Raw genomic sequence first — 27026 nt, forward strand, 5'->3', positions numbered from 1 at the left:
GACAGAGCATGAGCAGGGGAGGGGCAGAGAGAGAAGGAGACACAGAATCCGAAGCAGGTTCCAGGCTCCGAGCTGTCAGCACAGAGCCCGACGCGGGGCTCGAACTCACAAACCAAGAGATCGTGACCTGGGCGGAAGTCGGGACGCTCAACCGACTGAGCCACCCAGGCGCCCCTGGGCCGTGTAACTTTCAAAATGCACATGTATCTTTGACAGTATCTGAATACTAATCTTTGAACTGACGTGATGGTGAGCACGTTCCAGATCATCTCATCTGCACGTCTAGTTTATAAACGAGCTGTGCCGTTCTGCATCCTGATTTTAACACTGGACTTCCAAGGTCCTGCTTACAAATGGGACCTTTCAAAGCAGCGTTTCTTGGATTGGAAATCCTGGACAAATACTTTTGCTATAAAAGGGGTCCATGCATTACTCAACTTGAGCAAGTTTGGCAGAATGAATACAAACTCTGGGGAGTGTTTGTTCTTTTACGCTGGGCTGCACTGATGTCAGAAAATTATACAAGTTTTCTGAGTTGAACTGGAACCCCAAGCAGGCCACGGCTACTAAGGCATCTAGGTCCTGTTGTTATTTAAAACAATTTTTTTTTAAATGTTTATTTATTTTTGAGGCACAGAGTGCTACGAGGGGAGGGGCACAGATGGAGACACAGAATCTGAAGGAGGCTCCTGGCTCCAAGCTATCAGCACAGAGCCGGACGCGGGGCTCGAACCCACGGACTGCGAGCTCATGACCTGAGCCGAAGTGGGACGCTCAACTGACCGAGCCAATCAGGCACCGCATTCCTGTTATTTTAAATCTTACCAAGGTTTCCTTCTGCTCTCGTTCAAAGTCAGTCCTCACGTTCTCCAGCAGACCACCGGCACGCACAGAGGCAAACAGAACGAGGGCTGATGCTTATTACCCGATTTATTAGAGAGATCTCTCCAACGTAAAAAGAAGGAGGGGTGGCGGGGATGGGGAGCGGGGGCCCAGGGCTGCATATGTTATTTGGGGCCAGCAGCGGCTGCACAGTTACAGAGGTGCCCACGGCTCTGGGTTTGAGCGAGACGGCAATTCCGTGCCCGATGAGGCCGCGCTCCAGATTGTCACATACCAGACCATAGGGGCTGAGCACACGGAACCCCCTGAGAGAATTAAGACACACGAGGTTTGCAGTTTCGTTGTTTTGAAATCAGTTCGACCATAAAAACGAGATGGGGGCGGGGCAGGCGATGCAACGGAGCCACCAGAGAAAAGGCGGTGGAGGGCGTTGACCCGCAGTGCGGACCCGGGGGCGGCAGCGACAGTACCATGGCAAGGGACCCCAACCGGAAGGGGAGTATTGCACTGAGCCAAGTGGTGGAGGGAGGGGGCGAGGCTGGACAGAGGCCAGCGAGGGCTCTCAGGAAGTTGCACCTAGACGGTCTCAGGAAATGCCTTTCTTTTGCACAGACTGCCAGCCAGCGCTCAGGCTCTCAGCTCTCAGGGACCGCAGCCATCAGAGATGAGCCAGGAGGGGAGACAGGGTGTCGCCACGAAGGAATTTAGATTCCTGTGCTGGGGGTGGGGGGGGGGGGGTGGGTGACAGCTGGCTGGGTCCAGAGCCTTCCTCTGGGTGGGGGTGGGAGCTGGGAAAGGCCATGAATTTGCTACACATTATAAATAAAGTCTTGCCTTCCGGCCCCCTGCCCGGAAAATAAGCAAACCCCTCCCATCGGCACAGTCTGCAGGCCACGCTAGCATCCACGTGACAGTTCTCTGAAAAGGGACAAAGGATGCAACCAGCACAAAACAGGTCTCCAAGGGGGTCTTAGTGACCTGCACAAAAATAGAAAATGTTATGATATCCAGGAGGCTTGCAAAGTTCTCTTGTATCAGCATCCCAGCAACGCCTTTGTCCCGTGATTCGGAAAGCCCAAGGGGGCCAGCAGGGCTCCCCCGCTCCCTCCTGAAGCTCCAGGTGGCTGACGAGCCCTGGACGCAGGGCGCGCTGCTCCGGGACTGTGCCTGCTGCTCTGGTCATCCCTGCAGAAGTCACATCCGTGCCCAGGCACGGGCTCTGACACCGGCTTCCGGGTGACACAGTGGTCCGTGTCAGTCATCAAGGTCTGAGATGCACCTTCGGACCTCTGTCTGCTCCGCCGTCATCCCCTGAAGGAAGGGGTAGGGAGGGACCGGCGACTTGTGGCATGCAGCCAGGGCACCCGCAGACAGATGCTGGTCTGAGATCCAGGTGAGGATGCTGCCCAGGGTCTGGACAAAGGCTCCTTGGGCAAGAGGGAGAGGACATAGTTTTGCTTCTCATCTGGGACACCCACCGGGCTTGTTCTGACGGGTCGTCTGAGGGCTGTCTTCCTCGGGCTGCATGCTGGCACGTCCCGGGAGCCCCTGTGCCAGCAGCTAGGGGACGGCCCCCGGCATGCAACCTGGTTCTCCAGCGAGGAGTGGACAGCAGCCAGGCCAGCAGGCTCCCTCCAGGTGCACGAAGCGAGCCGGGTGAGGGGACACGAGGGCAGACGAGGGGTCCACACAGGGAACGGCAAACTATGCAGCCCCCAAGGGACTCGGAAAATCAAAGTCCTGGATCAGCAGGTTCTCCACCAGGGAGGCCAGGGCTGGGAGAAATTCTTCCAGGTGAGGCTTCTGCTCCAAGCCAGCTCCCAGCTCTCCCAAGCGAGCGAGCCAGCCAGTGGGGGCAGAGTGGGCAGGGGGAAGCCACCCCCACTGTGTCACCTTTCAAGAGGTGGGAGTGCATTTGCGTGGGGGCAGGACAGACCCTGCGATGCTGTCGGCTCCCACCGTCCCCTCTGGACACGATGGGGTCTCTGAGCCCGGAAGGGGCTGCCCTGCTGAAGATGACAAACTAGAAAATTTTTGTTTTTCACGAAGAATTTCTTCTCTTATCATTTAACTCACAGATGCATCGCTGTCTTAAAACAAACAAACAAACAAACAAACAAACACCCATCCCAGTCCTGGGGGGCCTGGAACTGGACAGCTAGGCAGCCTGACCATGGGGGGGATCCCTGTGCCGGGACGTGATCTCCGGAAGTCCCACGGCCTGGGGCCAACGTCGCCCTTCGCTTGGGCCCCTCTTCTGGACAGCGAGCAGGCCGTGTGGGGACCACAGGGAAGTCCACTGTCCTGAGCTCTGGCGAGAGGGGCGGCCGCCGGCCATTCCTACTCACAGGTCAGCTGGCAGGCAGGTGGTGGGAAACAGATGCAGAGATTACAGGCATCAGCGGGGTGGAGAGCCCCCGCCCCCCAGACCACCGGTCGGCCACCCCCAAGGACGGATGTCACGTGCCTGGCCACAACACCTAGCCAGGGGGGCCTGTGGTCCCAGGCACCGCGGGGACTCCGTGGTCCTTCCCTCCTCGGAGCCCGGCCAAGCGGAGAGGCGGAGCCTCAGAGTGTGGGTTTCAGCCTGGGTGACCGGCCCCCCCCTCAGAGGGCGCCAGGTCCCCGAAGCCAACTGGCCTCGTTCCCTCGGTGACACACATTCAAGCACAGCAAAGAACCACAAGGTGCAGTGGGGTGGTTTCTCTTCTTTTCCCATCACGTCCTTTTTTTTTTTTTTTTTTCCTTTTTTATCTTTTTCTAAAAAGCACACGTGTGCTGCCGTCTTTGTGCAAAGAGTAAGGACCCAAAATAAATACATGATCGGACACTCAGGGAGGTTCACAGTCTCACAGGCGTAGGTAGTAGACGGGAGCTGGGGGCCGCGGCCGTCGTGGAGCGAGGTCCGGCGGGCGGTGCGGAGCGGCGCCTCCGGGAAGCAGCCAGGGCGGCAGCGAGCGCTCGGCTCTGGGTCGGTGACTGCATAGAAATTACTGCGAAAGGCAAGGGCGCGGGTGAGGACCCCCACCCCCACCCCCGCCCTGCCGCGAGGGCCCGAGACACCGGCCCCCTCCCGCCCGGGCCTCCGTTTCCCCCGTCTGTCCCGGGGCCCGAGAGGCCCCGGGCGTGGCGGGCCGGGGCGCACTTACTGTGTCGCTCTCAGCCGTCGGAGGCTGGGTGGACCTGCGCGCTATAGTGCAGCGGGGAGTACACCCAGCTCCTCTCGTCGGCGGGCTGCAGGGCGGGCGGGCGCACGTGCAGGAAGGGCGCGCAGAAGAGCAGGGTGCGAGGAGGCGCGAGAGAGGCAGGCGGGAGGAAGGAAGAAACAGAAATAAGGAGGCGGACCCCAACGCGGACGACGAGTAGGCGGCTCAGCCCCCGCTGTCCTCTCCCCGACAGGCCCCAGCCCCACCTGGACGGCCCCCTCGGGCCGGCGGGGCCGAGCGGCGGCAGTGCGGGGTGGGCGGCAGGGCGCGGCGCGGTGCACGGGTGGGGGGTGCAGGCAGGGCCCGGAGCAGCGGAGGGGAAGGGAGGGGCGTGGGGGCGTGGCCTGTTTGCTGTCCCCTCCCCTCCTGCTCGGCCCTCCCCCCGCCCCCTCCCGCCCCCTCGTCTCCGTCCTAGCCCCGGGGCAGCGCTCCAGCGCTCCGGCCTCAGTCCTGCCTGCCGCGCGGCCACTGGGGCCGCCAGCTGGGGCAGGGCCCTGGGGACCTCCGCTGGGGGTCCCGGTGATGTGGGCAGTCGGGGGCACAGGGTGGAGGCTGTTTCCCTCATGCCCCAAACGCACAGATAGCCGGAGACACCCAGGCACGGGCCACCCAGACAGCAAGCAACACAGGCCCAGCCAGGGGGTGGGCTCTTCCGGCTGTGACGGGGAAGGGGGTCGCCATTCTGGGTCGGACTGGCGGGGAGGGCACGTGTGCCTTCTGCACCCACCCACACGTGTCCCTCCTGGGTCTGCTCCCACCACAAGAATCCTCCCCACCCCCAGCTCCCTTCTCCTTTTTCTTTCTCTTCTCTCCTGCCCCCCCCCCCCCCCATTCTTCAGTGCCTGTAGACCTACCCCCTTGCCCCGCCTCTGCTGGGAGCAGTGAGCCTGAGCACGCACCTGCCCTGGCCACGCCCCCCTGGGCGTCCACGGCCCCCAAACCCAACCGGGCCACAACCCAAAACGCCCCCAGACCTGCCCCTCCTACGTCCGACCCGACCACCAGCCTCGCCTCTACAAGGGGTGGCTTCTTCATGGCCTCGTGAAGGACAAGCACCAGCGTGCGGCCTCTATGCTCTCTGGGTGAGCCCGCCCCACCTTGGGGCCCCCACCTCTGCCCACCCCACCCTGCCCCTCCTCCAAGCTCTTGCCGCGGACCTGCCCCCACAGGCCAGACCCCCCCCCCCCCACCCGCGCGAGGCACGGCCGCCTCGGGGCGCCTCTGCCAGCTCATTCTTGCCCCTGGCCCAGGGACACGCCCCCTGAGGGCTGTCCGCTGGCGGATGGACTCGTGCAGGGGCACACAGGCCCTGCGGCTGCTTACTGGTCACAGCACAACAAAAGCCGCTGCCTGCCTGAGAGTCCCCGCGCGGGTTGGGGGGGGGGGAGCCGCCGCAGATAGACGACGTCAGGGTAGCTGCCCCTGTAGGGCAAGAACGTGGGACAAGAGGGTCTGTGCCTGCACTCTGCAAAGAGCCTGCCCAAGGAAGCGATGGTGGGCAGCAGACGCAGAACCCCATGGTGACCCCACTAAAGTGGGGCAAGGACACACGGTCCCCGGCTCTGCAGGCCCTCGGGCCTGACCCACCCATCTAGCCCTCACGCTCTTCCCTCTCCTCCCAGGTGCCCCCCACTGGCTTCAGCTGTGCCCCCCACGGAGCCCGGCCTTCCCTCTCCCACCTCCCCACACCCCGGTGATTCTAGGTCAGGGTCAACCCCTCTCCAGGCAGCCTTTGCAAAGCACTCCCCTGGGGGCCCTCGGGGCCTCCTCTTAGATCATCCTAGGGGTGTTGCATCCCTGACTCACGAGGACACAGCACGGCAGGAAGGCCTGGGGAAGCGGTTTCCACCTCTCGGGTTAGCTCAGTGCCGGTGACCAGGGATGCTCACAGGCATTTGGGGCTGGGGGGTGTGAGCCTCTGAGGGACCCTCGTCTTGAGAACAGAAACTTACTTCAGATACTCAACCTGTTCTGCCTGCTTGGAGCGCTGTGTGGCTCCGGGCAGGTTACCTGGCCTCTCTGGGCCCTCATTTCTGGCCTCTCTGGGCCCTCATTTATTGCTCATGATGCCAATTATCAGGCCACTGCTGCATGAGGTGCACATAGCGTCCCAAGCCCATTACGTAGAGGAGTGTCTCCCAGACACAGGGGCTGCCTGGGAGCCTGGACCCAGATTTCATGTAAACCGTGGGCCCTCGTGGGCTTCCTGGGGAGCCGAGACCTTGGTCCCTCCACTGTGAAATGAGTATGGAAAGACCACCTCCTCTCTCCTGCGGCTAAGAGCCTGGCTTTGCGGTCCCTTTGCTGACCCATGTGACCACCTGCTTCCACAGGGCAGACGCCCCTTGGGGAGCCATCGGCAGCGAGGTCTGACTATGGGACAATGTCCTCTGACCTGTGCCTGCCTTGGGCGGGCTGGGGAGAGGGGCAGAGGCCGCCAGGGGCTGGGGTCAGATGCAGACCCCCGCCGCCACGGCCAAGTCCCCTTATCCCCGGCCGTGTGTGCCTACAGGCCCAGTGGTGACATCACCAGGGGACACGTGGCTGGTCTCGGTCAAGGTGCTTACTTCCCCAAGTCCCTTCTCAGAGGCCATGGGACAGCCGGGACCTGTGGCTCTCTGCTGCCCAGGGTGGTTGGGTCGGGGGCTGGGCTCCCTGGAGGCCTGCTGTGGTCACTTACAGTCCCTGAGGAGCTCAGCGTCACGGCCCGCAGTCGGCGATGCCGGGGAGAGTAAATCCAGTACCTCCCATCGGTGAACTGGGCGGGCCGGGCGAGCGGGGGGAAGAAGCAAACAGAGGACAGGATGAGGCAACGGAATCCGGCGGGAGGTTAGGTGGGGAGGGCGCGGGGCAGGGGCAGGGGCAGGTAAGCAGATGGCCAAGCGGGAGGTGAGTCTGGGGGGTGGCGGGGTCCCGCTCTGGCCCGCTACCTCCTCCGCTGCCTGCAGGGCCTGGCCGCCCGCTCAGGTGACAGGACCCAGACGCGCACATCGAACACGGCCCCGGGGCCGCCTCGCACACTGATCCACACAATGGGACACAAACCAAGCCCCCCGGGACGGGGAGAGGACGGCGGGGGTGGGGACGCACACACAGTGCACCTGTTACGACTCCAGGCCAGACAGAGGCCCCAAGACAGACAGCAGTGTGGTGTTAGCTAGGAGACAGCGGTGCGGCAGGACCCGGGGGCAGAGACGAGATCATAGGTCCGGGAGGGAGACAGGCAGGCCCCTCCACTGCACGAGGCCACCTGGCCACCCGGCACCCGTCTCACCCAGGCTCCCGGCCCAGCTAACCTGTCTACCTGCGGGAGATGCAGGGCGGGAGGCGACCCCCAGCTCTGGAAGAGAGGTCCCGGGTCCCCGGGTCCCCGGGGCAAGGCCCCTTCCTGCTGCGACAGACCCCACCTCCTCCAGGAGCAGCCGTGAGTCCTCGGCCACGAGGTTGGCAGCATGAAGCACACCTGTCCCACCTGCCCCTCGCCACAGTCCCCTTACCTCCCCGAGAACAGAACCCACCTGGCCGTACCCCCCACCCCCGTCCCAGCAGGAGAAGGGCCACGCAGCCTGCAGCCCTTAGCAGCCAGCCCTGGGGCTGCCCGGGACCTACGGGGCCCTGTGGGGCTCGGACCTCGAGGACAGGGCAGTTCCCCTGACGTGGGGTGGCCTGGCCTGGAGGGCGCGGGGCAGGGCGTTCCCACAGCACGTGAGCGTGTGGGTGTAAATGTGTGCGAAGGCACACTGGGTGTGCGAGAGTGTGCGGAGGGGCGCGTTGACCCGTGAGTGCGCGTCTGTGTCCACAGGAGTGCCTTGTGAGCGTGTGAGTGCGTCTGGTCGAGGGCCTGGCGACGTCGGGAGCTGCAGGGGACTTACAAAGTAGATGTCAGTGGCAGGCGTGTCCTCCTCATCCGAGGCCTGGCTGGCGGGCTCCGAGGCCTGGCTGGCCGTTTCTGCTTCGGCAGCAGCAGAGGCGCAGGCTGGGGAAGCCTCCACCCTGGGGACACAGGGACACGGGAGTCCTGGGGGCAGGGCTCTGGACGGCAGCCACCTGCCCCAGCCCCCGCCGCAGGGTCCTGCCTGCCTCCTCCCCTCTCATCAGTGGGGCAGCACAGACGCGAAAGACTCAGGAGGCCAAATAAAACAAAACCTCCCCATCACTGCTGAGGCCCAGGAGATAATCGGCCCTCCCGCGAACGGGTGAGCACACACCAGTGGGCGGGAGGTCCCGGCGTCACCGTCACTCCCCGTGCGACCCTGAGGGTCCTTTCCCGTCCGAACCTCAGTTTCCCCATCTGTGGAGGAGGGACGCCGGGCACCCACCATGGTGGGTCAGAACCTCTTTCTCCTCTTCACCGAGCACTTCCTCTGCGCCAGGCCCTTTCAGGAACCTTGCCTGAATTCACCCAGTGAGCCTCCACTGGGGAGGGGACTGCCACCCTCCTGAGTTACAGACAGGAAAGAAACTGAGGCTCCAGATGGAAAGTGAGGCGTGTCCTAAGCCGAGTGACCGGGGGATGGATTCCATCTCCTGAGCAGAATGACAGGCTCTGAGATGGGGGAGCACCTCTACCCTTGGAAGGATGGGCTGTTTTGGAGGCAAAGACCGAAAGACGCGTTATGCTGTTAAGAATTCAGTTAAGGGCAAAAAAGCCACGGGTAGCAGAAGCCGCTGTGTGTGCACACACGGGTCTGTGCGTGTGAAATAAATTCTATTTTTTTTTTTACTGTTTATTTGTTTTTTAAGGTTTATTTGATAGAGAGAGAAATAGAGAGCGAGAGAGCGCGACATCAAATGTGAGAAGGGGGAGGAGGGGCAGAGAATCCCAGGCAGGCTCCGAGCCATCCGAGCAGAGCCCGATGTGGGGCTTGAGCTCACGAACCAAGAGATCACGGCTTGAGCTGAGATCAAGAGCCAGCTGCTCAACCGACTGAGCCGCCCCGGCGCCCCTCAAAATAAACCCTGGATGGCAAAGTGCAGCCTGGGAATGTGTGTCTGTGAGAGTGAAGTGAGGTCTCTCGAAACGCAATGGAAATTTTAAAAAGCACATAAAGCAGAAATCGTGGCAAAAGCAAGAAAAATTTGATCAAGATGCCAATTACAGGACCGAGCACACCAAAGAGGAGAAACCAGGATGTGACACAACTGAGTGCCATCGATCGATACATCAGACAGAGCGGCCCCAGAACTTTCCATCCCTTCACAGAGAACACACGTTGTTCACACACGTCCGCTGACCTTAAACAATGAATCCTGTGGGGCACCTGGCTGGCTCAGTGGGTTGAGCATCCGACTTCGGCTCAGGTCATGATCTCACAGTTCGTGAGTTCCAACCCCACATCGGAGTCTGCTCTCAGCGCAGAGCCCATCTCGGATCCTCTGTCCCCCTCTCTCTCTGCCCTTCCCCCGCTTGCATTGTCTCTCCCGCTCCCTCAAAATAAACAAACATTTAAAAAACGAAATCTGTATTGGAGCAGACAGGCTAAATGTTTTTAAAATCTACGTGGATTAGCAGACAGGCTAAATGTTTTTAAAATCTACGTGGATTTTCTAGTCTGCTTCCTTCAACTTAAAGCTAAGATTAAGTACTGAAAATGTAAACAAAAACAGTCTTCAAATACTCCAAAGTTGGGAGACACTCCTAAATAAACCTTGCAGCAGGGTCTCCATGGACGTGGGGGGCAGATGGTTCTCTGGGGGCGTGCGGGGCAGGGCACGATTCTGGCCACAGGTGTCCCCAGACACCAGCCCCATGTCCTCTGGGGGCCAAGAGCCACTGCCTCGGGTCAGAGAGGACGTGAGAAGCGAAATGACACGCTTCGGCAGGCCAGTATAGAAGAGCCGCTTCTCGCTGAGCCCACGGACGGCGGCTATCAGCGCCGGGTGGCCCACGCGCGGCCGGGGGAGCGCCTCCTTGTCAGAGACACACGGGAGCCTGAACCCCCGTCTGCGCCGGAGCAGCAGGAACGCGCACGGGAAACAAACCAGGAGTCCCTGAATCGGGCACACGACACGATGGGGGAAGCGGGCTGAGCCCAGAAGGCTCCCTGGGGAGCCGGGGCCCCACTCCTGCCAGCTCGGGGCTCCAGGCTGGGGACCCCAGGGGCTGAGAAAGAATCCCAGGACTGGCGCACAGCCGGCGGCTCTGCCGGAGACCCGAGGCCCCGGAGGAGCCCCTGCGCGGATCGCCCACTTCCCGCTGCCCGCGCCGCCCCCTCCAGGGCCCCATTCCCGGCCCCAGAACGCGGACTCCATTACCCAGCCTGCCTCGGGGGCCAGCTGGCCACGTGGCCACGCTCAGCCAATGGGGATCAGAGCAGAAGCCGAGAACAGAGAGAACAGAGTCGGGCAACGGGACGGCGGTACGCCCGCTGGCTGGTGACTCACCCCGCGTCTTCCTCCTTGGGGACCACGATCTCCACGCTGCACGCGGACTCCACCTGCACCGTGACCTGCTGCAGGTCCTCCTCCACGTGTGTCTCCTCTTGGGACCTGGAGGCAGTGGGAAGCTGCACCTCACGCTCTCTCTCTCACCGGAACTCGCCCCCCGGGGGTGGGGTGGGGACGGGGGTGCACCAGGCAAGCTCCAGGCCGGTGGATCTCCAGTCCTGGTGGGAAGCTGGAGCCTCCGTGGGGTGCTCCCTCTGGGTGCCACCTGACCAGCGCCCTGAGCTGGCCCAGCTCACCCCTGAGGTCTGCAAGGGGGCAGGGGACTGACCGTGACCCCAGTACCAGCAGGGGAATAATGTGTGAATGGTGGCCTGGATCCTGCCCACCCTCCCGGGGGTAGCTGGGCCCTGGCCTGGAGGGTGGGGTGGTGCTGGGGGGGTGTTCAACGATCCAGGCCCCTTGATGTAGACGCGTCAGAAACATTCCGGCAGCCAGGAATGGGACAATGTCTCCGCAGAGCAACACCAGAGAGCAAAAAGGTTGTGGAGGCTGGAGGGGCAGCTGGACAGAGGGAAACGCTTTCCACCGAAAGTGCTTTATGCCATAACTTTCTTTCCAACTGGCAGGAATATTTAACCCCCAAACTAAGGAAGGCAAGCCCTACAGGTCACGTTTTTAAGATTCAGCAAGAGAAACCACCCAAGTGCTGGGGGGGGGGGGGGGGGGGGGGGGGGCGGGGGGCGGGGCAGGCGAAGCCCTGTGAGGTGGAAGAGAAGCAGCGGGGGGCTTCGCGTGCTCACAGCCGGCCTTGACCTGTAAGTGTGCACAGCAAGGGGCCTGCGGTGGCACAGGCCTCTGCTTGTGTCAAGACAAAGGCAGAAACAGGCCGTGTGTACGTTTTCTCATAAGCTCATAATGTAGTTCCAGAAAGAGACAAAAAAACAAAAGACCCGTCCAGGGGTTGCCCCCATGGAAGGGAACGGGCATGGGGCAGGGGGGGGGCATTCACTACATTCTCTTTTGTACCCCTTCGAAGAAAAACTAATAAAATTAAAAGATCAACAGGCAGGTGCAGGGAAGGGAGTGGGAGGGTGGAAAGAATTACAAAGTGACTCAAGATTCTGTGCCGTTCTAGGCCCTAACTTAAATCCGCGCCCAGGCAAGTGGTCAGGGAGGCGGGGCTCTGGGCGGGAAGGCAGACGGGGTGCGAGGGGGAGGGGAGGAGAGAGGAAAGGCCTTGCGGGGGAGACCGTGGGGCCAGGTGGGGAGAAGCTGGGGTCTCGTCTCACCGGCATCCTGTCCGGAAGACTGTGTGCGCCGCCTGCAGAGAGACGCAAGCAGGTGGAACCGGGTGGCGGTGGCGGAGGCCGCCCGCCCCACCCGGTACGGGATGTGGCCACGCCCCCCGCCTCGCGGAGGGAGACCGCCCCCGGCCCCTCACCGGTACCGTGGCTGCTCTGAGGTCTCCGAGGGAGATCGCTCTGGGATGGAGAGGGACGTGGGAAGACAGGGTTGTGGCGATGGAGGCGGGGTGGTGGCCTCCTCAAAAGATGGCGGCGTGCAGGGCAGGAGGTCGGGCCGGCCTGTGGGGAGGAGGCTGTGGGCACCTGCAGGAGCCGGGCCCCCAGGGCAAACCTTCCGGGCCTCTGGCTCCACCTGTGGCTCGGCTCACCTTCTGCACCCATGCCCCACCCCCACCTGCCACCCAACACCACGTCCTGCTGGCCAGCTTTAAGAGGGCAAATGCACTCCAATTTACCCCTGGCACAACAGCTTCCGGCAGCCCACCCGTCCTGGGGGCCCACAGGTCCTGCTCCACCTGCCCACCTCCTCGCTCACTCTGCTGCGACCACACAGGCCTCTCACTGTTCCTCCAACGCGCCAGGCCTACTACTGCCCCGGGGCCTTTGCACATGCAGTCTCTCCCTTGATGCTATTCCCCCAGACCCTCCCTGTCTGGCATCTTTAACCTGGAAACTGGGAGGGGACCTTCCAAAACACCATGCCCAACCCCATCAAGTGCTTCATCCCTCTGGGTGTCTGCACGCCTGGTGATGGGGTGGGTCACCTCTCCCTCCGCAGCACTCCCCAGAGGGCTGTAGATCTCAGACTGGGATGGGGGCGGGGTGACTGTGACCCAGGCCCTTCCCATCCAAGTACCAGCTTCAGGGAACCTCTCCTCACACTGGGGTGCTCCCTGCGTCCCCTCCCCTCTCGGCCCCCCCAGGGACGTCGTCTTTCCCCAGCAGCCCCCTGATCTCTCCTGTCACCGAGGCGCCCGCTCCCCAGCCTGCCCGGTCACCTTCGTCCTCCAGCGTGGGGTAGCTGCGGGCCCCCCGAAGGTCATACTGGGCATCTTCCCGCTCGCTGGGGATCTGGCTGGCCGAGAAGGCGGCCGTGGGCCCCAGGGGCTTGACAGCCAATGACGCACCACGGCCCTTCTTGGACGGGGAGGACTTCAGGGCTGTGGAGAGAGGCGCACTGGCGCTCAGGGGCTGCCTGGGAGCCCCCGACAACCCTGAGGCAGGGGCCCCCCCCCAGCCCCCCCCCCCCCCCCCCCCCCATCCCTCCTTTGCGTGGAAGCCTGCTCGCCACCCCCTCGAGGCCCGCTGCCTGCACACACGGCCCCCGCTGCCCGGGCCCTCCGGCTCGGCCCTCCAGCCTGGGCAACGAGCCGCTGTCTTTGTGGAGGAAAACCCTGCCCTGCTTTCTACCCGGCTCTGCCTCGGGAGGCACCAGGAGGCCCCCTTGTCGCAGCCCGCCCTGGCTGTGGCCCTCCACTTTCAGATAGGAAACAGAAGGCCTTGGGGCGTGCAGGGCTCAGCACCAAGGGCCTGGTCTAACCCGGGACGAGTGGCCTGTGGGAAATGCGGCCCAGCCCTTCCGGGCCCCAGCATCCTCGCCTGTAACAACAGGGTCGGACAAGGTGGGTGAGCCCCGCAACACCCTCGGCACCGGGCCCAGCCCACCGACCCCCCGTCACGGTGTCCTCCCCCGTCCCTGCTGCGAGCTCTGGCCCCGGGACGGCCGGCACAAACCCCAGCACACAGTCGTGCTCAATTCGCCTTGTGAACAGCCCTCCGGTACCTGGAGGCTGGTGAGCCCCCCGGACCACAGTGAGAATGACGCCCCAGGAGAGGTTCCAAGGCGTGGCAGGCGGACGCCGATGAACAACCCACTCTCGGGAGACAATCCCACTGCCGTCAATTTCAAGCTCCCGGCTAGATGTCATTGAACGTAGCGTTGCGTTGGCTTGACGAGCCGGCTCCAGGGGACCAAGCTGGGTCACGGCCCACACAGGCCTGGCCCAGGCCGGGAAGAGCAGGTAGGCACTGGGCACTTACCACCTACTGTGTGCCAGGCCCCAGGCTAGACACTGGGGACACAGAGCGACCAAGGCTGACGAGAATGCTGCCTTCTGGGGACACAGGGAGCGGGGGGGCAGATGGCGGACAGACACACGGGGAGAAAGGCCCCTTCTGGGATGTGTGCCGGGATCTGGGACTCGAGGCCCAACAGGACACCCAGGGGGCAAGAGCCGCCTCTGTCCCGCGGTCCCTCCTCGACAATGCCGGGTCCCGGCTGTTGACCGGCCGCCTCCGCGTCCACCAAGGTGGTTTCCTTGGTGACGGCACGAGGCTGCAAGTGGTCCCCCTCAACGTGCACCGGTGCAGGGTCAAGCCCAGCTGCTGCGTGTGTACAGATGGGGAAACTGAGGCACAGAGCGGGGCATCACTTGCTGGAGGTCACCCCGGCAGGAGGCGGTGCAGCCAGGACTCGAGCTCAGACGGTGGGCCCCAGGCCCTGCGCTGGGCCCCGTGAGGGTGGTGCCCTGACTCTCCCGTTCTCTGGACCGAGTCCCTGACCGAGGCCCGAGGATGGCCGAGTAGCGGGAGGTGACCCTGTGGGCTCGCTCGGCTCTTGGCCGCCCTGCCTCCCGTCTCTGCACCCCGGGGGCCCCTCCTGCCCAAAGTGCCTGGGAGGCTCACAGGAGTTCTTCCGGAAGACCGTGTTGCTCATGAACTTGAAGAAGCGCTCTGCGTAGAAGCTGGGCCGGTGGACAGAGACGGTGTCCTGGGAAGAGAAACGAGGGCCCGAGGGCAGAAGGGCGTGAGTGCCGTGGTCCCAGCAGGAGCTCCCCGGGTCCCACAGGACAGCCCAGGGCACAGGCGGGCGGCGGGGCAGAGCCGCCCATGTGGGGAGGGGACTGGATCCCCAGCACGGGGCTTCCTGGACGGCCCTGGGGGTCAGGTGACGGTGGCAGAGGGCAGGGTGGGAGGGAGACTCCGCCATCATAAACCCGTCTGTATTTCTAGTCCTTTGAACCATGGGAAGCAACAGCTACTCAAAGAGGGTAGACGAATGAACGTCGAAACACGGAAACCAGAGCAATTCTCTGAGAGCGAGTCTCAACAAAGGACGGCTGGACGCCTGTTTTGTAAGTGACGGCTGGTGGCGCACGGCCACGCCTGAGGTGGGGACAGGCGGCCGCTGGTGTCCCTCGGTCCCAGCGCTCGTGTGGGGTGATGCCGGGCTCCCCTCTCGGCTTGTCTCCTTGTCTGCACGACAGGGAGGCTAGAGGCTGCCACTCTCGCCGGATACAACGGCACCCCGCCCCCCCATGCCAGGAGCCCCCCCCCCGGGGGTGATGACCACAGGTGCCCCCAGACAGGGCCCGGGTCCTCCTCCTGCTGTAAGGTAACAGAACCCACAGGGGACTCGCGGCCTCCAGGGTGAAAACTACACGTCCCATCCTCGCTGCAGCGAGGCGTGACCGCAGGACCGAGTTCTGAGAGGTGGTGGGGGAGACGAGGCAGTGACAGCCTCCGCCCTCTCCTCTGCCTGGAGTGCCCTGTGGGGGGCCAGCCGCGTGGGCCACGCCCAGGAGTGTGCAGCGCCAGGCAGAAGCAGCCGGCCCTGGACTCCACGGGCCACCCCACCTGCCCCAGACTGGTCACGCCTGTACGGCTACGCTGACCACCGTTTGGGCCCCCAAACCCGAGCAGCCTCGGTAGGCCTTGCACTGCTTCTGGCTGCCATGGCTTCGTGACGCCGTGAGAGGGCTCCTGCCACCTGGCCCTTCTTGGTGCTCCTTCTGGAAGCTCCCATCTGGACCGTCCAAACACTCTCTGAGGGGTGTTGGGGGCCGGCTGGGTTCTGGACTTTACAGACCGCACGCACGCAGACAGCCCTTAGCATTTCAGTAAGAATCGGTCTGAAGGGAGCCATGGGAGGACAGGCGTGCATCGAGGCCCCAGCCAGCTCGTCAGCCCAACCGGACCGGGGCGCTAGGGCTGCTGTCGCAGCTGCACCCTGTTTGGTCCCCAACAGCTGGCCTGCCCGTGGGTGTGGCCAGTGCCCGAGCCCCCTCCGTCTTGCGCGTTTCCAGACTGCTCTTTGCCTAGCTGGCCCCTGACTCTCCCGGTCAGGCGGTCTTTGGGAATCCTCCCAGCTCAGCTTGGGCGTCCTCTCCTCCAAGAAGCCCTTCCGTGCCCCTCACAGTGGCTCAGACCCCACTGCCGGACGGCCTACGGCTAGCTGCCTGCCCTCTCCCGTCTTGACCCGGACCCCTTGGCCTGTGACTGCCGGGGCACACGGCCGCCCCCACGGGACACTGGCTCCGGGAAGGGAGGCCCGTGTTTCTCTGCTCTGGAGCACCTGTGCCTGGCCCCGGGAGACCAGCACGTCTGTGGACTGACGCGTGAAGGCACAATGCTCACCCCGTCGTGGACAAGAGCCTTCCAGGTGTGTTCCAGCTTCTTGATGAACCTGCAGAGAAAACGAGTGAACCAAAGTGGTCCTCTAGTGGGGCGGTCCCGTCCCCAGGGGACACTGGGCCATGTCTGGGGACTGGGTGTGCTCCTGGCACCAAGTGGGTGGGAGGGCCCTGGTCCAGAGGAACTGAGACGCCTCAGCCAGAGGCCACCTCCCTCTTCGGCGCCCTCTGTTCCCCTCCCCGCCTGCTGGTGGCTCCTACCGCTGCTACTCTTAGAGAGGAAGTGAAAAGGCCGTGGTGCTTGGCCCTCGGTGGGGGCCATATGGCAGCACCCCCAGAGTACGGCCTTCCTCTCTCATGGCCCAGCCTGAGCCCGGGTCCTCTCTGCTGGAATCAGTGGCCTGCACTGTGGCTCTAACTAGATCCCTGCACACCTGGGCTGGGGAGAACGTTGCCTCCTCCAGGCAGCCTTCCTGGACACCCCCTAGTCTATGGGGTGGAGGAAGGGTCCTCTTCTCAGCACCCACCCCCGCGGGACACCCCTGCCCCAGGATAGGCTTGTGGCTGCCTGACACACGCTGGCCCACCCTCCTTGCCCCCACTCAAGAGCCTCCGCAGAAACCCTGGTCTGACACCTCCAAAGTTTCCCGGGGCGCCTGCGTGGCTCAGCTGGTTAAGCGCCCCACTCTTGACTTCAGCTCAGGTCACGATCTCACGGTTGGTGAGTTCGAGCCCTGAGTTGGGCTCTGTGCCGACAGCCTGGAGCCTGTTTGGGATTTTCTCTCTGCTTCTTCCCTGCTCACTCTATCTCTCAACATTAATAAGTAAACGTTAAAGGTCTCCACTCCTGCTCTGAACCCAGAGAGATGTCCCCATGGAAGACATCTGCCCCTGAGTAGGAAAACAACAGGCTGCGAATACTAGCGTTTGACGGGCAGGAGCCCAATTTCATATTTAGGAAAAAAATCACCCAAGCCCACCCAGTGGGCTTCCTGAGGGGGTGGACATGGGAAATGGGGACCGCCACGCCCAGGGTCCCCTCTGTCCTGTCGGGAATGTGCATAATGAACGCATTCCACTCTCAGGATGGAAAACTAAGACTAAGAAATGCTCGTCACCAAGACCTCATGCGGGTCAAGGCATGGGTAACGAGGTGGCCCACACCCCAGCTTTTAAACCGCAGGTGAGGCTGGGGTATCTGTTCCTTCGGCTCTGCCGCACTTGAGACCCCACGACATGGGGCTCCGGCCACGAGCATTTACTTCTGCCCATCGTAGGAGCTGTCCCGAGATGCTGTGCTCCGCGGCCACGGGCGCTTCTGTCCTGCGCACTTTAGCCCGGCACCTGGCACGCGGTCGGCGCTCAGCAGACAGGGCTGGACCGGCGGGCGACACCCCACCCACCCGCATGCCCCACGCCAGCCCCAACCCCGAAGGTGGAGTCACCCAGTCGGGGACCGAATGCCTCCCTCGAGGCCTCAGGGGCCGGCAGCCAATCAGGAGCCTTCCCGGGGCCGAGGAGGCTCTGTCTGCGGGCAGCAGGTGCACCGCTTCCGTGGGCGAGTGAGGGGGGCAGGGGGCACCCACCTGTACGACTGCAGAATGTCAATGATGCCAATATGCAGCAAAAGTCGCTCCCCTCGGCCGTTCACGGCGGGAATCCCGCCCATCCTGGGGAGACAGGGCGGGGAGCGCGGTCAACACCCCACAGGGCCACACCGCTGCGGGCAGGGGCGGGGGGACAGGAGCGCCATCAACACCCCACGGAGCCACACCGCTGGCGGGGGCGGGGTGGGGGGCCCAGAGCCCGGCCTGGGAGAAGCTGAAGGAGCCGGAGCCCACGTGCTCCTGTAGGCGGCAGCTTGGCTGGGGCCGAGCTGCCGTCAGACACGCGAGGCTGGAAGCTGGAGGCTGGCGAGGGGTCTGGCCCCCCCACACCCGTGCGCACGCACACGCTCACCCCGGGCGGGGCCCCCAGTGCTTCTGGGTCCCGTCTGGGGAGTTAGTCGCTTCACTCAGCCCCAGGCCCACACGTGCCCGGCCCGGCATGGTTAGTGAGGCCACACGACGCAGCGACTGTCCTCAAGTCCCCATGACCCCAGACCCGCCAGGCCCGGGCCCTGCAGGCTCTGCGCGCCGCACTCCACGCACTGCCCAGCTCACCTGCGCACCCCGCCATCCCGCCAGGCCTGGCACAGACCCTACAAACGCCAACACAGTGGAGGTCGGGCCAAGCCACCAGACCTCTGCAGGTGTCGCCTCGCCTGGTCAGGGCGTCAGGGCTCCTCCCCCGTCCTCCCCAGCTGTGAGCCCCGTCTCCCTCGCGGACGCTGGGGGGTTATGCCCCCCTCCTCCAGGGCCCCCGTGCTGGTTCCCGGCACGCTCAGTCTCGACACCCTGTCTACAGAAGCTGTTCCCACCGGGGGGTACTGTCCTCCTCAAGCACTCGACGATGTCTGGAGACGTCTGAGGCCCTCACGACTGGGGGTGTCCTGGCATGGGGGGGGTGCCCTGCCACGGAGGGGGGGAGGGATGCTGCTCCAGCCCTATAGCACTCAGGACACCCCAGAGAACGACCCGGCCCAGCGTGCACAGTGCCGGGGGCGGGGCGGACACCCCACGAGTCTGTCTCGGGCAGGGGGCACGGCCCTCTCTGAGACTGTGACCTCGGCCTCCACCACAGGGGCCTGTTCTCCCCGGGGCTCTGCCCCCTGCTGTAGATGTTGCCTCGTCCCCGGCACTCAACACCCCTACAGCTCTGCTTCAGATGGCGGCGCTTTAACCCGCTCTGGGGTCCGGCAGGGGGAGGGGGCATCTGTGTTTCCCACACGGATGGCCACGGGCCTCAGTCCGCGGACAGACTGAGCCGCAACGCCCCGGTCATCACCCGGCCGGGGGGCTGTGCGTCCACCTGTGACCCTCGCGGGGCCTGGCGGGCAGACTCCGCTGCTCCGATTCAGAAACCGGGAACCAGCCACACGCGGGCTTCTGAACGCGCCTGCTCCGCGTCTCTTGCCCTCGCGGCCAACTTTCCCTGCCCGCCTCACACCCGAGGGCCCCACGGCCCCGGGTCACCTACGTGTCGTCCGACTCGATGGCCTCCCCGCGCGCGGCCCCCGCCCTGGATGGACTCCATGGCCGTGGAGTAGAGGGCCTTCTGGCCCAGCGGCCGCTTCTCGTCCGCGGTGCTCTGGGCGCCCTCGGCCTGCCGCTCCCGCTCCTGCTGGTCGATGTTGTGCACGCCCAGGAGCAGGCTGTAGTCCATGATCTTGAAGCTCTCCAGCACCTGCCGGGGGTGGGGCCGACAGGTCACGCTCCCGGTGCCCGGCCCCCCACGACCCCAAGCTGCGTCGGGGTCTGCGCCCACTCGGCCCCCACAGCCTCGCAGGGGGCCTGTCCGGACCCCCATGTCACGGATGGCCAGGAGACCAAGGGGTCAGGGGCAAGGGGCCAGGCCACGTGGCAGGCAGTGGGACCCGAGGCATGGCATCCACACAGGGGCCAGGGCGTTTCCTTCCTCCTGACAGAGTCCAGCCACGCCGCACACAAGGCCCGCTCCTGGCCCCCGGGGCTCGGACACTGGGGCTCAGGGAAGCCCGAGGTCCTGAGAGGTCCGGGGGGTCCTCGGGCAAGGTCGTGCAAAGTTTTCCAAGAGGCCTAGGGGCCTGGGGGCCTCGGGTTTCGAGCCTGCTCCCCGAGACTAGATGAGATCTCTAGTCCAGGGGAGCAGGCTCGAAACCCCCCCAGGTCACAGGGGGTGGAGGAGACCACGAGGACAAGCGGGGGCAAGGGGGTCTGTGGGCCCGAGGCTCACGCTGCACTCGCTTCCACCAGCGTCCCCGTTTCACAGACGGGACAACCGAGGCCCAGAGAGGCAAGGGACCCTGAACTGCCCCCCCCTCGCATTCTGCTCTGGGCTCCTCCCCTGCACGGGGGGGGGGGGGGGGAGGGGAGGGGGGCATGGCGGCCTCACCAGGCAGTCCCGTTGCAGCGTCTTGACAAGGGCGGAGAAGGTGTCTGCGTCGAGCAGGAGCCCCTCGGGCATGTCCTGGATGAAGTCCAGGTCCTTGTAGGTGGGAATGCTCTTCTCCTTCTCCTTCTTGCTGGCCCGCCGCTTGTACGTGGAGCCCTTGAGGTCGAACTTGAGGTGCATCTTGACAACGCGCGGCAGGATGTTGTTCATGACCACCACGCGGATGTTCTTGCCGCCCGACTGCACGCAGTACAGCCCGTAAAACTTGGGCAGCAGCGTCCGCGGGTTCTGGTTGAGGTTCTGGGAGGCGGAGGAGGAGGACGGGGCTGGAGGACAGTCGCCACGGCCGCCGTCACCGGCACACTCTGTGCAGGGCCACCTCCAGGAAGCCCTCCCTGACCAGCCCCCCCTCCACCTGGGCCAGCCCCGCACTCTGCCCTCCCAGCGATCTGACGTTAGCCAGGTTCCAGCAGATGAGATCTTCCGGGTGTCAGGGGCTGGCTTCCCCCCAGGCCAGACCCAGGTGCCCCACCTCCCCAGCCTGGGGTGACACGGGGTCACGGCTTCCAGGCACAGTCCAGGACAAGGGTTGGCAAACCCTGAATACGGGACCAAGTCCAACTACCCACTCATTCTCACGTGGCCAGCGGTTAAGCTATGAATGGCTTTATGTTGTTAAAAAAGTCAGGGAGAAAAAAGGAAAGTAGCATTCTGTGACGTGTGAAAACGACATGAACTTGACATTTCAGTGTCAGTAAAGGAAGTTATCCAGGCACGTGGAGCCTGTCCATGGGGCTTCCCTGAGGTGACAGCAGGGCTGAGCTATGGAGGTAGGTGCTGCCTGGGTCACAAAGCCCCAACATTTACCAGATGGTTCTTTACAGGAAGCTTGCCGACCCTTGACCGTGGGGGCCAGGGGCCCCCTGAGCATCGTGCACTACGAATGAGACGCCCCGGGTGGAGAGGGGCCACAATCCGAACAGAGCTGCCCAGAAAGGCCTAGCTGCACCCCTGCCAGGTGCCTGGTCACGACCCTTGCCCACTCCTGCTTCCACTCCCACCCAGGGATCTGAGCCGCCCTTTCAGCCTGTGAGTCACACAGGGAATGGGAAGTGTCCCGGCAGCTGGTCCTTTGTGACATGCCAGCTGGTGGTCCACCCTCCCTCCCCCACGCCTGAGTCACCAGCTACCAAGACACAGGCCTCGATTTCTGGGCTCCGTGACTCAGGGGTGTCGGTGGGGAGAAGGGATGGGGAGTGAAGGCTGGGCCCCGCCCCCGCCCCCACCCCCACCACCCCCGGGGAAGGCCATGAGGGTTTAGATGGCAAGTCCTGCTTGCCCAGTGTTGAGGCACCACGTGGTGGTGCTGGGTGGGGGGGGGGGGGGTTGTGAAGGCGAGGCTCAGGAAGACTTCCCATGGCCTGCCCAAAAAGGGTCTCCCGGACCCCATCTGCCCAAGTTCCTTAGCCTCAGAGCCCGTTGCTGCTATTGAACCTGCTCCCAACAGGAAAGGAGCAGGGGGCGGGGCGGGGTTGCAGGGCGGGGCTCCTCACCATGTAGGGGTGGGGACGGGGCGGAGCTGCGGGGAAGGGGGGGCCATCAACATAGGGGGCGGGGGCGGGGTCCCTCACCCTGTAGGAGCCAGGGGCGGGGCTCCTCACCATGTGGGGGGCGGGGTAAAAAGTGGGGCGGGGCTCCTCAGCATGTAGGGGGCGGGGCAAAAGTGGGCGGGGCTCCTCACTGGGTAGGGGCAGGGGAGGGGCGGAGGTGGGTTGGGCCGCAGGGCGGGGCTCCTCAGCATGTAGGAGCGGGGGCGGGGTGGGGCGGGGCTGCAGGGCGGGGCTTCTCACCATGTCGGGGGGCGGGGCGGAGCTCCTCGCCAGGTAGGGGGAAGGGGCGGGGCGGAGGTGGGGCAGGGCTGCTCACCATGTAGGGGCGGGGCAAAAGTGGGGCGGGGCTGCAGGGCGGGGCTCCTCACTGTGTAGGGGCAGGGGAGGGGCGGAGGTGGGTCGGGCCGCAGGGCGGGGGCTCCTCAGCAAGTAGGGGGTGGGGCGGGGCTGCAGGGCGGGGCTTCTCACCATGTAAGGGGCGGGGCGGAGCTCCTCGCCAGGTAGGGGGAAGGGGTGGGGCGGAGGTGGGGCAGGGCTCCTCACCATGTAGGGGCGGGGCAAAAGTGGGGCGGGGCTGCAGGGCGGGGCTCCTCACTGTGTAAGGGCAGGGGAGGGGTGGAGGTGGGTCGGGCCGCAGGGCGGGGCTCCTCGGCATGTAGGGGGTGGGGGGGGCGGGGTGGAGCGGGGCTGCAGGGCGGGGCTCCTCACCATGTAGTAGCCGGGTAACAGCTTCTGAAGGAACTCGGCCTCCTTGTGCATCACCGTCTTGATGATGAACTCGTCGTCACTGGTGACGTAGAACAGGGAGCCGCTGGCGCCGGGGTTGGACAGCTCAATCAGTGGCTCGTTGCACAGCGAGTACTGGGGGGGCAGTGAGTGGGCAGGTGGGTCGCTGACACCCCACACGCCCAGCGTCTAGCGGACAGCTCTGGAACAGGTCACTGTCAGCCTCCTTTCACAGATGAAGAAATACGCTCAGAGAGGGAAACTGACACGCCTGAGGCCACACAGCAAGGAATTGAACCCCGGGCTAATCTGCAGCCTGGGTGCCGATCTCCTAGGGCACGGTCCCTCTCCTGTTGGTAACAGACACCCAGTCGTGCTGGGTTGTGCACCCATGTGGCCAAGACTCACTGCCCAACCTTCCCCGCAGCTAGGTGAGGCCACAACAGTCAACTCTGGTCAACGAGCCTGTAGAAGCTTCTGAATCCCTAATCAGGTGACAAACGCTGGTGCCGCTCCCTCCTTCCCATCCACTTCCCACCTGGAAAGCTGATGTGACAGCTGGAACCCCAGCAGCCATGCTGGACCACAAGACAACCTTTGGTACGGATGCCACGCACAAGAACAGCTGAGAGGGGAGCCTGTCTCTCTGGCGAGCAACCCCAACCACGGCCCCCAGCACACCCTTCTCTCCCCCATCTTCTCTTCCATGGACATCGGCTTTCTTCCGTGCTTGCTGTCCATCAGCCCCACACGCCCTCCCCACCAACAAACAGTAAACTCTGTGGACCCAGGGATTTTTAAGCATTTTGCTCACAGAGGGTCCCCAGCACCCATGACAGAGCCCAGCATACAGCAGGTGCCTGGTCTGTTAAGAAGCCAAGGAAAGTGAGGCCCTGCAGGCTGCTGCCCCTGGGCCTTTTCAGCTATTGAGCCACCGAGGTGTCTTTTGGGATTAAGGCTGTTTGGGTTGGGTTTCTGTCCCCTGCACTCCCGAAGTCCTGACTGAGTGTCGCTGGTATATGACAGGGACGAGGCCACAGCATGCTCCCCCCTGGGCCACAGGGTAAATGCCGAGGGAACACTTACTGCATCGCTGGGTGTTAAGGACCCTAACCCGATGCCCCAGCAGTCAGCACGCCCTGGCTGGACAAAGACCCTGGGAAGATCGGGCGCCCCCACCTGCTGCCCGCCCACGGCCAAGCCCAGGACGAGCCGTGGTCCAGCAAGCCGTGGTGCTGTGCAAACTCTGGGCTGTGGCCCGGTGTCCCCGGCTCCGGGCGGTTAGTCAGGGGCCGGCTGTGGGTGGGATGGGCACACACCAGAGGCATGACCCCCCCAGGGACCACGGGCGCCATCCTGGAAGAAAGAGGGGTCCGAGGCCACAGCTGTTGCCCCTACACCTGCGACCTAGTGCCGACCACAAGGACAACAGCCCCACCTCTAACTGCTGGTGCGCTCGTGCTGTCGGGTAACCTCGGGGGGGCAGGGGGGGGCGGGGGGGGGGCGGGGGGGGGGCGGGGGCGAGAGGTCTCCCCTATCCGTGCCTCAGGGGAGCGGAGCCAACAGCCAGGCCGCTCAGGGGGAATGTGCTGGCAGTCCCCAACGTGGTGACCGGCGCCGAAACGGGCACCAGGCTGGAGCAGGGCTGACGCAAGCCTGTTAATAAGACAGGACGTGCGGATGCCCGGAAGCCGGGCCAGGACAGGCTGCCCGGCCATCTGGACTGTGGGGGCGACGGTGCGGGGAGCCGCGTGGGGGCCCGGCCCAGGGCTGTCGGCGGAGGGGAGCCGAGTCAGCGGGCCTCCCAGCTGTGCTGGCCGCAGACAGCAAGGAGGCAGCTCAGGGAGGCGGTGGGTCGTGCGGGGGGAGACAGGTCCAGTTTGCAGCCAGCGTGGCCCTCTGTCCGTCCTGCTCCGCCCACAGCCACGAGGCCCCCGCACCCTCGGAAACAGAGGCCCAGGCCCAGGCTGCCCGTGCTCTCCCTCCTCACCCCCACCTCCCCCCACCCTGCCCTGGAAGGACAGCAGCGAGGGCGTCCCGGGCCTCGGGAGCCCGCCGGGAACAGGGAAACCCCAAGGCCTTACAGCTGGCCCCAGCTGGCGGGAGAGGAGGAGAGGAGGAGAGATGAGCGCCGAAGGGGGACTGCGCAGCTTTGCACAAAAGAAGTCTGTGAGCAGAGAACGGTCTGGAAGCAATGCCGGCAGCCGCTACCCTCAGGGAGCGGCCTGGGGGGCAGCGTACAGGGCTCAGGCCTCACGGGGTCCTGGCTGCAGAGGAGGCAGCGGTGACACAGGCAGACTTCCCAGCCGAGAGGCCACCGGCCACCGGGACAGGGTCACGGGCAGACGACCCCAGGCGTGCCCCCTCTCCCCTCAGTGCCCAGGGTGGGCGCCCGTGGCCCGAGGCCGGCCGTCTGCAGCCCCCGACCCCACACGTGTCCCCCGCCTCCCCCGGCCGCTGCCCTGCTGTCCTGAGCCGAAGTCAACACCGGGTCAGCCCGGGGCTCTCACAGTGATGGTGGGCGAGCCCCCACAAAACTCAGGACCACGGCGGCCGCCACAGAAGTCTCTGGAGCCGAGGTGATGCCCACGGCCCACAGGGACCCGGCCGGGAAGAGAGAGGAACCGAGGGACCAGAGCTGATAAATGGGGGCAGTGATGCTGTCTGGGTGCACCATCCAGCCGTTTCCGAGCTCCCCACCCCCGCCGCGGGAGGGCCTCTCGGATCCAGGGGCCCTGGCCACCCTGTCGCTGCAAACAGGGCAGGTCCTGAAGAGGACAGAGGACACCTGCTGAGCACCCACTCAAGGCCGAGACAGGCCCTCGGCCGTCGCCCTGTGTCCACTCCGCCGCCAGGACCAGCTTGGGTCCGCTCCCCACCAGCACACACTGAGGCCGCATCACCACCGCCACGGCGAGCGCCACAGGTGTCCCCTTTCCCTCCCGAGACCTAAAACCGAGGTCACCCAGGTCACCTCTCCTACGGAACCACCAGGCTGGCTTCACTCCGAGGAGGCTGCGGGACCAAAGGGAACGTCGTTAGGGGCTGCGGTGGAGGCCGGAGGGGGAGCACGACACGGATGCTGTGGTCAGAGGACCAGGCCTTGGCCCTGGCAAGGGGCACCGTGACTTCTGGGCGCCCGGACGTGCCCACGGCCGGAGCAAATGCTGCTCTCTCTGCAGGGACACGGCCGCGGCTGAGGGCACAGCTTTCCCGCAGACTAAGAACCCAGGGGAGAGTGAGGCCAAGTACCTCCCGACACGCAGGGAGACGAGTCACTGCAGGTGAGAGCCAGCAGGCCCACAGGCCGAGCCCCAGCGACAGCAGACGGTGGAAGGATCACACAGAGTCTATCCAACGGTCACGGACACGCTCTTGCCCAGGGAGTAAGGCTTCCCGAACACAAAGTCGCAAACCGGTGACCGGGCAAACTCGAAACAGACCCGCCAGACCCTCCCCAAGTGCGGACTGACCCACCCAGGTGACGAGCCCCGTGTGCAGGCGAGATGTAACTTTCAAGAGTCCTGATCGTTCACTGTGAGATCAAAGGGTAGGGCCTAGGTTCTGATTTTTCTAAATGTTTATTTATTTGTTTTGAGAGAGAGAGACAGAGAGCAGCGGAGGGGCAGAGAGAGAGGGAGAGAGAGAGGATCCCAAGCAGGTTCAGTGCGCTCAAGCATGGAGCCCGACATGGGGCTCGAACCCATGAACCATGAGATCGTGACGTGAGCCGAGATCAAGAGTCGACGCTTAACCAACTGAACCCCCAGACGCTCCAAGATTATTCTAATTTGATAGAGACTAAAACCACACCAGGACTGAGGGGACGCTCTGAACTGGTCCCCACGACCACCTCCTCCCGAAGGGAGCTGTGACATGTGACGCGCCTCTAACCCACAGACGTGGCAGAGGGGACAGGACACTCCTGTCGCTCACGCTCTGACCGAGAGGCCCGCAGGGATGGAACGGAAGCCCCAGCCGATGGGCGAGGAGGGGGTCCCGCCAATGTCACCGTGGAGCTGGAAGCAGACCCTCCCCCAGTCCGGTGCCCCACGAGGCTCTAGCCCCAGCCCACCCTCCAGCGCAACCCTGAGCAAAGAAGCCGGCTGAGCTGCACCCGAAGTCCTGACCCACAGAAACCACAAGGGACAGACAGGTGGCGCTGTGGGCCGCCGGTCTGGCGCAGCTTGTTACGCAGCAGCAGCTGACTGACACTCTTACCAAGTAATCGTCCGGTCGGATCCCGAAGAGTTCCCGGAAGTAGCGGAAGGCGACAGGCGCATAGGTCTTGAACCTGAAGTCCTGGAAGTGGTGGGCGGGGGTGAGGTTGCTGCCTTCGCTGTGGAGCAAGGAGGGAGGGGGCCTGTGAGGGACGGCGGCCTCGTGGGTGCCTCCCCGACTCCCCGGTGGCGCGGACGTCCCAGGCCTGGGCGGCGCCCTGGCCGCTGAGCTCCAAGGCCTTCTCCAGACGGCCAACTCAGACGGTGGCATGGGACTCCCCGGGGGACAGAGGGCTATGTCCCCAAATCCACTCCCAGTGCTGGCTGGGCACATGGCCGCCCGGAG

At 64.3% G+C, this 27026-nt stretch overlaps 1 protein-coding gene across 1 annotated transcript in view; it reads right to left on the reverse strand.

Moving 5' to 3' along the window:
* Nucleotides 1-912: 912 nt before the first annotated feature.
* The window catches only part of PIP5K1C (phosphatidylinositol-4-phosphate 5-kinase type 1 gamma), a 50058-nt gene continuing 23944 nt past the window's right edge, over nt 913-27026 (reverse strand). The window contains 16 exon segments of the mRNA XM_053898111.1: nt 913-3836; nt 3993-4077; nt 6730-6807; nt 7922-8042; nt 10434-10555; nt 11730-11757; nt 11878-12019; nt 12739-12900; nt 14426-14510; nt 16157-16205; nt 17739-17822; nt 19231-19268; nt 19270-19437; nt 20125-20424; nt 22443-22595; nt 26682-26799. Coding sequence (XP_053754086.1) covers nt 4003-4077; nt 6730-6807; nt 7922-8042; nt 10434-10555; nt 11730-11757; nt 11878-12019; nt 12739-12900; nt 14426-14510; nt 16157-16205; nt 17739-17822; nt 19231-19268; nt 19270-19437; nt 20125-20424; nt 22443-22595; nt 26682-26799 — 1723 coding nt within the window. The 3' untranslated portion in view covers nt 913-3836; nt 3993-4002.

The sequence above is a fragment of the Panthera pardus genome, unplaced genomic scaffold, assembly GCF_024362965.1.
Source record: "Panthera pardus isolate Hobbes unplaced genomic scaffold, ASM2436296v1 HiC_scaffold_8, whole genome shotgun sequence".
Taxonomy (NCBI): Eukaryota; Metazoa; Chordata; class Mammalia; order Carnivora; family Felidae; genus Panthera; species Panthera pardus.